This window comes from Rhodamnia argentea, chromosome 1, assembly GCF_020921035.1.
Source record: "Rhodamnia argentea isolate NSW1041297 chromosome 1, ASM2092103v1, whole genome shotgun sequence".
NCBI lineage: Eukaryota > Viridiplantae > Streptophyta > Magnoliopsida > Myrtales > Myrtaceae > Rhodamnia > Rhodamnia argentea.
Genome location: NC_063150.1, coordinates 24,794,668 through 24,808,651, shown reverse-complemented (window position 1 = coordinate 24,808,651; position 13,984 = coordinate 24,794,668). Strand labels below are relative to the sequence as shown.

At 41.9% G+C, this 13,984-nt stretch overlaps 1 protein-coding gene across 1 annotated transcript; it reads left to right on the top strand.

Annotated features, from left to right (window-relative positions):
* The first annotated feature begins 5,400 nt into the window (after positions 1–5,400).
* LOC115753615 (heavy metal-associated isoprenylated plant protein 32-like) lies at positions 5,401–7,769 on the top strand. Its single transcript, XM_030692300.2, has 3 exons — positions 5,401–5,463; positions 5,775–5,850; positions 6,053–7,769. The coding sequence occupies exons 1-3, from the start codon at positions 5,434–5,436 to the stop codon at positions 7,465–7,467; spliced, it is 1,521 nt and encodes a 506-aa protein (XP_030548160.1). The 5' UTR covers positions 5,401–5,433; the 3' UTR covers positions 7,468–7,769.
* Positions 7,770–13,984: the final 6,215 nt, after the last annotated feature.

The window sequence follows — 13,984 nt, the reverse complement described above, 5'->3', positions numbered from 1 at the left end:
TTCGATGTTTAAGAAATTTCCTCCTCGTAGTGTTGATGAAGGTAAATTTACCGGTATATAGGGTTACCGGTCACTGCTCTCTCTCTCCCCTTTTAATCTGATCGCAGTTTGTATGAAATGGGTACCACATGAGAAATTGCAGAAGGTTGGTAAAAAAAGCTTTCGTGGTCCTTGTCAAATGCCATTTTGCTGAGACATTGTACGGGGTGTTCCAATGCTATTTTGCTTGTATGATCTGATATTCTTTGCCGCCTGTGCAAGTCACTCTTTTGAAGCTGCATGACTTGACCTCCCGACTTGAAAAGATGGCGTCTCTCGCAGCTCTTTATTCCCAGAGAAGCAAGTGTGATGTGCTAAGCAGAAAGATCCCTGCCAATGACTCGACTGAATGAAAATGCCTCGTCAAAAAATAAAAAAAAACACACACACACACACACACTAGACAGAGCAACAGAAAAATGTCAAAAGTTGCAGCTACCTCATGTTAAAGGAAGGTCAGGAAACGAAAGTTAATCTAGACAGACAAAGTTCTTAAGGTCACTGATTTGGTCTGTTTATTTGTTGTTTTCTCTCCTTAAATCTTCAAACAATGGTTAATAGGGAGGGGTGAGCAGATTCCGTCGGAACCGTTCTCCATTTTTTGGAACCCGAAACATACCTTGCATACCCCATCATAAGTTCCAGAGTCGGTTTCAAAGTTTACACAGATTTCATATGTATTCTTAATTGAACGATTGCATTGAACTATCACCTCTAAAGACTACCATTTGATGCTATAATCCATTGGCCATAATTCACATTTACCACGAAGAATTGAAACATTAACAAAGTAAAAGTCTCAGTCATAGACTAATTATTTCAAATTACACATTTATCATCGAAAGCAATGGAATAGTATAGGATCTTGCGAAGATACAGAACAAGAGAAATACAGAAATTTATTTCAGGTTCCACTTCCCGAAACTTGGAACATACTCATCGGATTCGGTTTCTCAATCTTTGGAACCTGGAACCTATCATACATATCTCGAAACTTTAGACCTATCTTGGTTTCACCTTGTTTCCGATTTTATCCTATAACCAAGCTCACTATGGTTAATTAGCAACATGAACCCCTAAAGTGGACCAGGTTACGAGATACTTCGAAGAGATTTTTTTTTCCCATCACAAGCAGTTTGCGTTGTGCAGACTCCAGTTTGTTTGAGCTTTGTGTATGTGCGCATGCCTGAGAATTTAATGCATCCAGGGGTTGGAAGAAAGTGATGGCAGGACCATGTGGGCATGTAAGTTCGGAGTCCCATCCACATTCATATTCTCTCTCTCTCTCTCTCTCTCTCTCTCTCTCTCTCTTCAATCGCTGTCTGAACTCCAAGTGGTGCTCATGTGAAAACCCTGAACCCCAACAAGGTGGTGGTGATAGCAAGTTCTTGGAGCCAACCCAGCAAAGGAAGGGGCTGTTCTGCGTTTCCTGTTAAGAACCGCGAGACAAAAGAGCGCATGTTCGACTCGATATCCCCAATTCGTGGCAAAACTCCTCCACCCCGAAGATGTTGTACTTGTTAGTTGTTGCCTAACAACAGCGTGAAAACCCGAAAAATGTGTGGGAGAAGTAGGAAAACCCGTTTCTTGTTGTTGGATGTGTAATAAGCTGCCAAGATCCAACCACAACTCCCATGCCGGTTCGATCCATCCTTTTGGCGTTTCGGGGGTCTTCGGTCACGTACTACTTGCCCCATGCCCTAAACATGGAAAGTTCCGCCCGCCCGCCCACCCGTTTATTAATCCCGGCCCCCTGTACGTTACGACATAATTTAGGGACTGGACAAGCGTACGCGATCTTTTAACTGACCGTTTTCTGCGATTTGGTGTCGAGATTTTCTCGAATTAAATGGATTCCAAACCGACTGTTTCCACAGTTTGGTATCAAGATCTTCTCGAATAATGGCTCCCTACATATGATAATGGTAGCGGCTACTCAATGTACCAAACCGAAAAATTCTCACGAAGACACGATCTTGCCCTAGTTCTATGCTCACCATCCACTTGTTCATCAAGGAGGGGTTTAGGCTTTTAAGGACAGCAATAATTTGCTCAAGCGAAAAGCGAAAGTGTGCGTACAAATAAACCAAGAGAAAAATTAGATAAGCCCATCTTGAAGCCCCTCTTTTGCCTTTGCCTAACCGTGGTTAAAGTGATGGGAGAAAAGAGCTCAGCTACAGGGCATTATTATAGCAAGTAGTTTGTCTTAATCAGTAGCTGCTTATCCTAAACATAACATAAACCTACGGCTACCCAGAATGCTTTTGAAACTCACCACAAGTTTAGCAACGGTCGTGGCACATGACCTTAGGTAGAAAAAAACAGTCCATAGCAAGACATTGAGGAAACTACCGGATGGTGCCACGTGGATCGGTTGAGCGTCCACGCCAACTGCTTCCGATCTACATTAGCCGGATGGACTAAATTGATATCAATGTTAAAAAGGTTTAAGACTAGATCGGACCAATTGAAAGATTGAGAATTAAATTGACACCGATGCAATATGTCTAGGACTTTTTTTTTAATACTTGTCCCCTTGTTTAATCATAGCCTCGAACCGGATTCGCTCGAAAAATTCCTATTGAGAGCGCCCGCCCACGCATGTCAACCGAAGTAACAACGTGAATCCATCTTTCTCCGGTTCGACAGATCGAAACCGCGACTTACCCAATCGGTCAAGAGACTTCCATGACCAATAAAACTTGTGTTTAAAGCACCGGGTTTCTCCATCTCTTGCGAGAATTCAGCTCCTCTCTCCTTTCTATTTTCGTGCAATCAATGTCAATGTGGCGTAGCTCATTAATGTTCTCGGCATGGGCCAACCCTCGGCGGGACAGCTGCTTCGAGGAAAGCAGTACACATCAAAAGAAATCGTAGCGTCGAGCCAAAATGCTTTATAGCCATAATTGCATGCCCAAAATACAATCCTCAACTTTGGATTTGAAGTTATCTGTTCATAATTGTTGTAAGGATGAGTATGAAACCAACCCTACTCAAATGCATTGACCGTGGCATCACAATTATCCATGACATTTCACAATTCAACATCAAACAGGACTTCAAAAAAAATATATTAATAACAAGGGACTTTTACAAAAGAAAAAGGAAAACCACTTCTACCTTGAACGTACATCAAATTTACAACATACCATTTCGATCTGTCACATCCAATGCATGAGTTCATGAGGAGGATTAGGTTCTTTTTAGGAGAATCATCAGGTTTGAGAGCTTTACTCCTCATCGTTTGGCATGGCTAGTTAGTGAAAATTTACTAGATTTCGAATATCGCTCGTGTTAATCCGTTGGTACAACGCATTTGATCTTTTCCTAAATGAATCATTTGCCCTAAGAGGGCTGGCGCTGTTTGTACCCCGTGCAAAAAGCAAAGACCAGTAAATCTGGAGCAATTATCAAGTGCAAAAAAAACAAAAAAAAATCGAATGTACTTTGTTTTCAAATTGAGATGATGCATTGATATTATTGATCCTATTGCAACTAGTGGGACAATAGTTCATTTCAATGTAGGACTGTAGGGCTACTATTTCCCCATAAAAATACTAATATTGAGGGAGTATATTCCTCTTCAAAAGCATACAAAAGGGCCAGAGAATTTGCTGTCCAAGACAGTCTAATTCATCTCTTTGCAATCAATGTAACCAGCAAAAATGCTCCAGCTTAGACCACATTCATTATATGCGAGAAGACTGTAGGAGAATAGCAGATCTGATGCGATTGCCAATTTGTTCAGTGCAGAGAGACAATTAAATCCTTTTTTTAATTCTTCAGTAGGAGGAAAAACTGCAATAAAAACAGCCATCAGCTCCAGCCTACTAGACACAAGAAACCTAGAGGTGAACAGAAATTCTGGTGCAATATTCTAGGAGACCTTACAATGCATCCATAATTTTGTTCCCTAATGTTCAGCAGCGATCATTTCTTTTTCTTTCTTTCTTTTTTTTTTTCTCTCATTGAGGTTAAGCGAGAAGTTTTCATTGTGAAAGAGCATACTGCAAGTTATAAAGATCTGCAGAGCACAAGTGAGAAGAACCCTTCCGCTTAACTAGTCACGATTAAGCGCGATTATAAGCTCGAACCCCGAGGTGTGAGGCGGGTTTACATGCATCTAAAAGACTACCAAGTTTATGAGATGTGGGTTAACAACTTTATTTATGTTGAGAGATGGACTGAAAATGCAGCATAGGCTTATGAAAAACTTCCTTAAACTTGGTCCCTGGTCTCTGTGCCCAAAGGAAGATTGGCCGAATGAGGAATGAGATATGGGATGAGATTCACTCTCCTCAGCTCAAATCCAGGATTCAGAACGCAAGTGGGGATAAGAGTTTTATTTAATAAGGGGGAGAAGAAACTGGTAATTCAGGGTGAAACAGCCCACTGTGAGAAGGGACAAGAAAGTGAATATTCAAATAATTATTCACTATGGTCCCCCGTCCCATTTTGAGGCCCATTATTTAGTGCTCACCCAATTTGGGGAGAAGAAATTCTGAAAGGTTTCTGACATGTATGCTGGTAATAATTACTAGCAAAGTTATTTTTTTTTTTCCTCTGTGGAGAAAGGAATAAGAAACAGAAATGAAAAAGAAAAAAAGGGGGAAACAGAGTAATAAAGGGGGTCTCTGAGTCTGAAACAAACTCTCCCCATGGCTTATTTATGAACCCCGCGCTCCATGGCGAAGCTAAGCCCAAGGCAAACACAGAGTCACTCACACTGACTTCCAAGCCAAGCTAATTAGCCACTTCCGCCATGGTAAAAGACTTGAAGAGGTTTTCAACACATGCCTACCTGTGGAAGGAGGCCATAAGGAAATCCCCCCATAAATAAAGAGGGGCTCAAAAGAAAAAGATAGTGTGTCGAGAGAAGCCTTGAACTTGAAGAGCAACTCTCTCTCTCTCTCTCTCTACTCTTTCTTTCTCTCTGTGTGCCAGTCTAGCAATCTTTTTAGCCCCCCCCTCTCTCTTGCCCCTGAAATAGAGGAATCAGAGAAACCAGAGGAGTTTAATGTGCACCCACATCTCCCGAGTCCTCTCTCTCTCTCTGTCTAGAAAAAACTGAAACTTTCTTGCTGCATTTCAATACTCTGCTCAGAGACAACCCCCTTTGGACCGTTTGGGTTTTCCTCTTCATTTCCTTCTGGGATTACTCTGGAACGAAGCCTATCTCAAAAGAAAGAACAGAGGAACGCCCTTTGTGGAGCTCTTCCAATTAAAACACCTACCCCTCTCTCTCTCTCTCTCTCTCTCGCGCGCGCGGCTGCTTCTGTTTGTCAGATCTGTGTTAGGACCCCCGCTCCTTTTCTTATCTTTTCAATAACTGTGTTTCTTGACCAAAAAAAAAAAAACAACTGTTTCGATTTGCTCCATTTAAGTGAAGCTCAAATGAGTAAAGAAGAGTTCTTGAAGATCCAGGTACGCATTTTTGTCCCTCCTAACTCAGCTCATTGGTAGTTTTCCCTCTGTATTTTGCCTTGTTTTAAGCTCGAGAATCATAGATGATAGCTGTTGGGACTTCAAGTGTTATAATTAGTACGTGTGCTCTGTTTTTCCCTGTGAACTAATATCTCTTTCTATGCATTTGTAATGACTTTTCGGAATGAAACTTCGCATAGGAAGCTTCGTTTCGTTCTCTCTTTTTTTCCTTCTGTTAGTTTTTTTTTTTCGGAGTGAGAGGAATTGTTCTTTACACCTGTTTTGTTCTCTGGGTTTGCTTGTGCATGCAGACTTGTGTTCTAAAAGTGAACATACATTGTGATGGCTGTAAGCAGAAAGTGAAGAAAATCTTGCAGAAAATTGATGGTATTACTCCTTTTTCAGTTCCAGTCCTCTTGATTTCATCTTATTTTATTCTTCAAGCCTCTCTCTCTCTCTCTCTCTCTCTGGATTTTAGTTAGATTTATCTCGAACTCCACTAAAAAAATTCTTCCCGTGACATTTTATTAAAAAAAATTAATGCTTAATTTTACCTTTTGCTTCTTTTCTTTTCGGTTGGTGTGTTCAGGGGTTTTCACTATCAAAATAGATGCAGAACAGGGTAAAGTGACCGTTTCAGGGAACTTAGACCCAGCTCTACTCATCAAGAAGCTCAATAAATCAGGCAAACATGCTGAGCTTTGGGGTGCTCAGAAGTCCAACAACAACAATCTCAACAACCAGTTCAAGAACATGCAAATTGACAGTGGCAAAGGTGGCAAAAAGGGCGGTGGAGGCGGTGGAAACAACCAGCCTAAGGGTGGTCAGAACATCCAGAGCCAGCAGCTTCCACAGCTTCAGCAGTTCCAGCAGCTCCAGCAGCAGATGAAAGATTTCCAAGATCTCAAGCTGCCCCAATTCAAGGACCTCAAGATACCCTTCAAGGACCCGGGTCCGAACCTGAACCAGAAAGGAGTGAAATTCGCCCTGCCTGACGATGACGAATTCAGTGACGGTGACTATGATGACTATGATGATGATGATGATTTTATGGATGATGAGGAGTTCGATGATGACTTGGATGATGCCCACCGCCAAGCAGTCAGCAAGATGAAGCCTATGATGGGCAATGGCCAGATGCCCAACATGATGCTGAATGGGATGATGAATGGGAATCATGCCCAGCAGCTCTTGAATGCTCAAAAGGGTGGGGGAAATGTTGGAGGTAGTGCTGGTAATAATGGCAAGAAAGGGGGCGGTGCTGGTGTGCCTATTCAAGTGGGTGGTGGGAACAATGATGGCAAAAATGGGAATGGTGGGAAAAAGGGAGGAGGAAATAACCAAAACCAAGGTGGTGGTGGTGGTAAAAATGGTGGCAAGAACGGGGGTGATGCCAAAAATGGTAACCATGGCGGTAATCCTAACAACAAGAATGGCGGCGGTGGCGGTCCCAGCGGCAACATCAATGGGAACGGCAGCCAAAAGGGTGGCGGAATGGAAAACGGGTTCCTCCACATGGGTGGTGGTGGTGCTAATGGCGGTGGGGGGCAGATGGGTGGTATGAAGATTCCAATGGGTCATATGGGCAGCATGCCAACAGGGCAAATGAGCAATTTCCCGGCTGTCCCAGGCCTCCCAGCCGGCTCCCTGCGCGGCGGCGGAGGAGTGGGCAGAGCAGATGGCTACTTCCACGGCGCCGGGCCGGAGGCCATGTCCGGAAATCCTTACCAGCAGCAGCAGCAGCAACAGCAACAGCAGCAGTACCTAGCCGAAGTGATGAATCAGCAGAGGGCTATGGGCAATGAGAGGTTCCAGCCCATGATGTACGCCCGGCCACCGCCAGCTGTCAATTACATGCCGCCATACCCAAACCCCTACCCAAACCCGTATGCCGGCTCCGGCTCCGGCTCATACCCATACCCATACCCATACCCGCCGCCCCCACACGGGGAGGGGTACAGCTACTTCAGCGATGAGAACACATCAAGTTGCAATGTGATGTGAGAAACTTATGCTCTGCTTATAGATAAGAGTTGGGTGCTGTTGAAGGAGGTTTTTGGTCTTTTCTGAAGAGAGTTTGTGGTGGGGTTGTGATGGCGGCGGCGGCAGGTCTCCGCCACAGTTTGAAGAACTGGAAATCTCGTGTTATATGATACTTGCCAATGGGGTTTTCTTCTTCTTCTTCTTCTTCTCCATCTTCTTTTCCCTTCTGAAATTTTAGTGCCCTCTTTTTTCCCTTCCCTCGTATCCCTAAGCAAAAGATGTAGGGTTCTTAAATTTCTGTAATAGGGGAAGTAACTATAGATGAGAAGGTAATGTCAAAGTTTCATTAGGAAGGTACTTTTGAGATATGTATGGTGGGGTGGGGTTAGTGGGGCCTCTTTCTTCCTCTTCTTTTGCTTTTAATCTATGAGATGTTTATATGGTGTTTATAATGCTGGAGACACAATAAAATATCAAACGCCTCGCCCCCTTATGAACAATCAACATCAATCTTTGCTCAAAATCATCTGTGAAGTCAAAAACTGAAGTTGCCCTTGCACTTCCCACTTCCACCACACTCCTCAAAAAATCCAAAAGACAGAACAAGGAGGAGGAGGAGGAGGAGGAGGAAGGAGGAGAGATTGCAGATGCAGATCAGGGATGTTGGCGGTGGTGGTGGTGGCGCTCCACACTCACCAGTCGCGGCGGCAAAAGAGGTGGGGGGGCCCAGCCAAAGGCCATTCTCAGTAGCTGTGAATATTATTAATGTGAGAGAGGAGGGGGAACTTAAGAGGTGTGGGGGGTGGGACCCGGTGCTCTGTGTTTTCTTTTTGCAAGATTAAAGAAACCAAAGACATTAGGCATTATTATTGGGGAAGCTGTTCACGTACACTTTAGTGAAAGGCGCTGTGGCAGCCATGGCGGTCAGAGCGAAGAGAGAGAGCGCTGTTCTCTCTCTCTCTCTCTCTCTCCCATCTAGCACAGAAGCCCACAAGCGGCCAAAAAGCCTTTATTGTGCCTGGAGCTCTGCATATGGAGAGAGAGAGAGAGAGAGGTGTTTGTGTATTTGACAAGGACAAGCTAACAACTTTATTTTCAAGATCTAACGGCGTTGACACTTGACACGAATTCCGGTAAGCGTCTGGTCTAATCAGCGGAAAGAGCATCAGAATGTGTGTAAAAAATGCATGAAAAAATGGCGTACACAGAGAGAGCGAGCGAGACAGAGAGAGAAACAGAGACAGATGTGGGAGCCAACCCAATTCCAGCGCTACAGCCGTGGACGCAACGATCGAAAAATTCAAAGTGGGGGGTGGTCGTGCGTTTGCTGTTCGGTTCTGGATTTGTCACATGACGATCATCATCAGCATCACAGAAAGGACGAGAAAAAAAAATTGTAAAAAAAAACAGAGGATGAATATACAAAAACAAAAACAAAAACAAAAACAAAAATTAGAGGGAAAATGAATGGGGAAAAAAATCAAAATAAAAATTAAAAAAATTGCTGCTCTGTTCCCCCACTCCCCTTCTTTAACTCTCTCAGCAGAAGGAGCCCGTGCAGGGTTCTTGAGCGAGAGCTTCCACTTGCTCCCATGGATGTCTTCCCCAAAAGTCAACATTTACTGAATCTAGAATGTCAAAGTTGGCCCCCTTTTTCTTTCTTTCTTTCTTTCTTTTAGTCTTTAATCTTTCTTTCTATTTTTCTCTACTTTCACAATCTTAGTGTGCGGAGCCGTATACGCCAATCGGCATGCGGGATAAAGAGATTGGAGGGTGGGGACGCTATTACGGTAGATGCGAGAGACATGGGTTCGAATTTCGCGCTCTATAAAGAGACAAAGTAAAAGTTAGAAAAAGAAGAGTTAGATATACGATAGATAAAAAAAATATTGAAGATAAATATATGTTTTTTAAAAGTAAATTGGGATCTAGGGATATCCGACTTTTTTTTAAAAAATAAAATAAATTGTTTTGGGACAGTACACGACATGCATGCAGCACTTTGGTTATCGTGATGTAAGAGAATATAATGCTCATTAAAAAAAAAATTGAATGCCTATCTTCATAGGTCAAGAATCCACTTGTGAGTTTGATTCTTGCTTTCCGACCTTTTCATCTGAAATGTAAAAAACTATATCGAGTTCGAAAGTTTTATTTTTATTTTTTAAGGAAATGTCAAAGGTAAATCTTTTTTAACGACCGAAATTCAAAATATCATCCCGAGTAAGGAAAAATCTATACATATTTATATGGCGGGATTGAAAAGGCGAAAAGTAAAAAGGTGAAAACCACTCAAAACAAATTCATTTTCCTTCCAAATTACTTTTTTGATTTCCTCCTAATATTTTGAGAACTACAAACATTTCGAATTCACGAGTGACTATACATTCCAAAAGTGAAATATAATCCTAAATTTCTTGGACGCCTAAATTTTAACAAAAAGTCAAAATCTCTAGCGTTACCCAAATTGGAAAAAAGTGAGGCGAAAAAGCGAAAATAACTCCAAACGAATATCTATCTATTAAGGAGCAACCGGTTCGTTGATACAACACAAATATAAACGAAGATTTATGAATTTTCATAAAGTGGAAAGGGTTAAAAAAAAAGAAAAGTGCAGAGGATAACATTGGAGGGGCCATCTCCGAAGTTAATTTTCTTTTCCCTACCAACAAATGAAATGAGAAAAGAAAAAAATTAGGTATTTCCATTTTTGGGAAAGTGAAGGAGTTTCTTTCGGAAGCGAAGACTTTTTGCGTTGCATGCTTGTGGCGACTAAAACATATCTCGGACTCGAACCTTTTTTCTTTTTTTCCTTTTTGGGTCGAACGGACTTGAACTTAAGACAATAATTAATGTGGTACCTCGAGATCCGAAATCTTCTCGGCCTGTTTGGTTACGAGGTCAACACGTGCCCGTGCCCGTGCCCGTGCCCGAATTAGCTTATCCCTATCCAGGAACAAACTAATTCTCCTTAGCAAAGCTCTTGTTAGTTAGAGGCACTTGTTGAACGTGTTTGGTAAGGACCGAATATTGAACTCCAAGTAGGAATGTATTCCAAAGTTTCTGTTTGATCGGGTTTACAGCACAAATTTCGCCGAATCATCGATATGGGTTCATTCCGGTATGATTTCGTATCTTCATTTAGTCCGATCTGATTTTCAAAAGCCGACTCGGTCATGGTCGGCTAACTTTGAATCCTGACCCGTACCAAATGTTTCGCTTCTTTTTTTTTTTTTAATCTCCGGATCGAAAGGAGGGAATGTATTCCAAAGTTCTCTTTGATAGGATTAGCAACACAATTTCGCCGAATCATCTCTACAGGTTCATTCGGGTTTAATCCCGAATCTTTATATAGTTCGATCTGATTTTCGAAAGCCAGTCCGGTCCTGCTCGATTGATGTTGGGTCTTGAACCGAACCGGACCGAGCTCACCCCGAGGTCCGGTGCCTGGCTTGGGAAACTCGGCACGTGCGAATGTCCTGGCACGTGCGAGGATATTGTTCGTGAGAGGGGGGCTTTGACGAGAGGGTTGGGGGGTCAGTCACGTGGGAAGGTCAAAGGTGCATGGGAATGCGGGAGTGAGATTTGCGTTATTCGTTTGGATGCATTTGGAGTGCAGAATAACATGCATCTCTATCCCCAAAACCCAATTTAATATTCTATCCCTATAGTTCATTATAAATTGTGCCTTTGACGCATATTGTTCTTCTTATTTCAATGTTTTATTTTTCCGTTTATCCTTAGGTTGTCTTGGGCGCAACGTGAGGACTGAGGAAAATATGGTAAAAAAAAAACACACACACACACACAACCCACCTAATTTACGAAACACGTCCAAATTGCGCCTCGATTCGGCGATGTTTTTAGTGTACAACCCGCCCTCATGAATTAGGTCCGCTCGTCGCGAGCTCTGTATCGAGCGTGAGAAGATTTGGAGGCATTATCCGCGAGTAAAAGTACGTTTTACCGGCGAATGTCATTTTGAAACGCGAGATCGTGAAGGGTAAACTGTATTTTTGCCAAGTCGGCACCACAGGTTTGCACTTATTTTAAGAGGTTAGGCGCCCCCCTAAGAATAGCCGAGTAATGTCCTTTCGCTTATTAACAATGCGAAAGGTACTCCCTCGTTTTAATTTCTTGTCTGTGCCACCCTCTCTCTTCTCTCATTAAGCAGCAAAGGGAGTTCGTAGCACTCAAAGTCAAAAGCACTCGACTGTAATTATTGGACTAGTGCAGTCCTTCGCATGGGGAAACTGAGCATTGAGGACATTATTAATCCCATACAATAACACTACTTAATTTCCTTTTTAGGAGGCACGTTTGATAGTAAGGGATTATTGTACTTTCTGTCGTTATTCTCGACGACATAGGAAATTTTTTAAGCAAGAAACTATCAATTACCCCCCCTTTTTTTTTATGCTTTCATGGAGGAGTCTAAACACGTTTAGTGAAACTAGGAAACAGGAAGATGCTGTCTTCGTATGTTTTTTTTTTTTTTCAAAGTGAAATGGAAGAAAACAGTCATTCAGAAAAATGTCTTATCGTCTTATATTAAAAGGGAAAATTCTAAATAAGAGCATGAAGTGTTCTTATTTTCTCAAATAAGGATCTCGAGTAAATTTTATTTCAAATAAAAGCATGAAATAGCCATGTTAGTCTCAAAAAAGGGCTTGACATCATCGGCAGCTTAAGGGCATTTTCGTCCTTATGTTTTCTAAAAAAATTTCTCTCTTTTTCGCCTTTTTTTTCCTTGCCATTTTGATGGTGGCCGGTTTGAGGCGATAGCAGGCCTTGCCTAGACAGGGATAGGATCGCCTTGCCCAAGCCACCTGCTTATCGAGGAGGTCGACCTTGCCTAGGTCGGGTGAGGTGACGCTCGCCCAACCTAGGGGAGGCCAACGCCGGCGAGGGCGACCCTCACCTAGTCCTCTCCGGTTGTTGGCCATCGCTTTAGATTGGCAACCGATGAAAAGGGGGAGAAAAAGAGAGAGAGAAAAGAATGTAAAAATTCAGAAAACATAAAGGACAAAAATGCCCTTGATTGGTCGAAGAGGCCATGCCCTTCTTTGAGATTGATATGGCCACTTTAGATTCTTATTTGAAATAAAATTCACATAATACCCTTATTTGGAATCAAGTATAAGATGATGAGAATGGCATAGACATTTAAAATGTGTAAGTTGAAAGAAATGCATCGATCCGGCTTGAGACAAACCAGAAGTTTGAATCCAACAAACAAATAATATTTTCAATAAAAATGCCAACTAAAAATATGGAAGTGGTATTTTTCTTTTATTATTATTTTTTTATCTTTTAGCAATTGAGCTTTGCATTTAATCTAATCGTGAAATATGAACTTCTAAGCTCATCTGAAATGATTTTTGTTTATTTTTTTAACAACAATATAGTTTCTGAGTTTTAGTAAGAAAATTAAATTAACAAGTAACTTTTTGTCCGAAATAAACCAAACTAATCAGTAAACAGGCAAGAAATAGACTGTAAAAAAAAAAAAAAAAAGCAACAAAGAAAAAAAAGAATGTGAAAATTCAGAAAACGTAAAGGAAGAAAATGCATTTGACCAGCCGAAGAGGCCATGCTCTTCTTCGAGATTGACAGGTCCTGTTTGCTTTTTTTTTTTGGGGATGTTTTTCAACCACTCTAAGCTGACTTTGGGGAAGAAAAAGCCAGCAATTTTGCGGAAAAAGCCAAGTCGAAATTAGTTCTCTCTTTTTTCAATCAACATACAGTTAAAGAGAGAGAGAAAAGGAGCAAGATGAGAATGGAAGCAACTATCATGCATTACGAAACATAATGATGAGCAAAGTGACAGGAGGATGTTGCTCTTTTCCCCTTCTTTCACTTTCTCTTTTCTGGCACCAAACTTTTTTGACTGAAGAAAATTTCGCAACCCGCCCCCTTCCTGAACCTTTTTTTTTCCTTTCACGTGGGTCCATCCACTTTTCGATTTTATACACATTTGCCACTCTCGAGTCGCCATGTCGATCTTGCAAACGGGCCACTCTTGCGACCGCCGATCGTCGATTTAAATAAGTTTCATGTGAAATTCGCATGATTTAGTATCGAGATTGTGTGATAATAAGCCGTCCCGATTCGATGATTTTCGAGTACTGTTCTCCACCTTGTCGGAGAGCTCGAGATTTCGACATGAAATCGAGTTCACTATTTGACAATGGGTTTTTGACAGGAACCTAATTAAGTCCACTAAAGTTCGTGACATAGCAAGAAATAGTTGGAAAGGATTTTCGGCATTTGGGGTTCTACAAGAACCGATGTATCGATTGCTCTCATTTCAATGAGAGCTATTCGAGTCCGATTGCCCAATCGTTTATTCGTCTGTGAAACCATTTTCTGCCTGATATCGGTTTTCTCATGAGAGCAAGTGTTGGGCATATACAACATGCACCATACTTTCATAGTTTGAGGTTTTAGAGTGAGTAAATACATACCTTAACGCAAGGATCAAATAATTGTTTCGCCTGCGAGTTGTAGGTACGGGGTTTTTGTATGCTTTAGACTT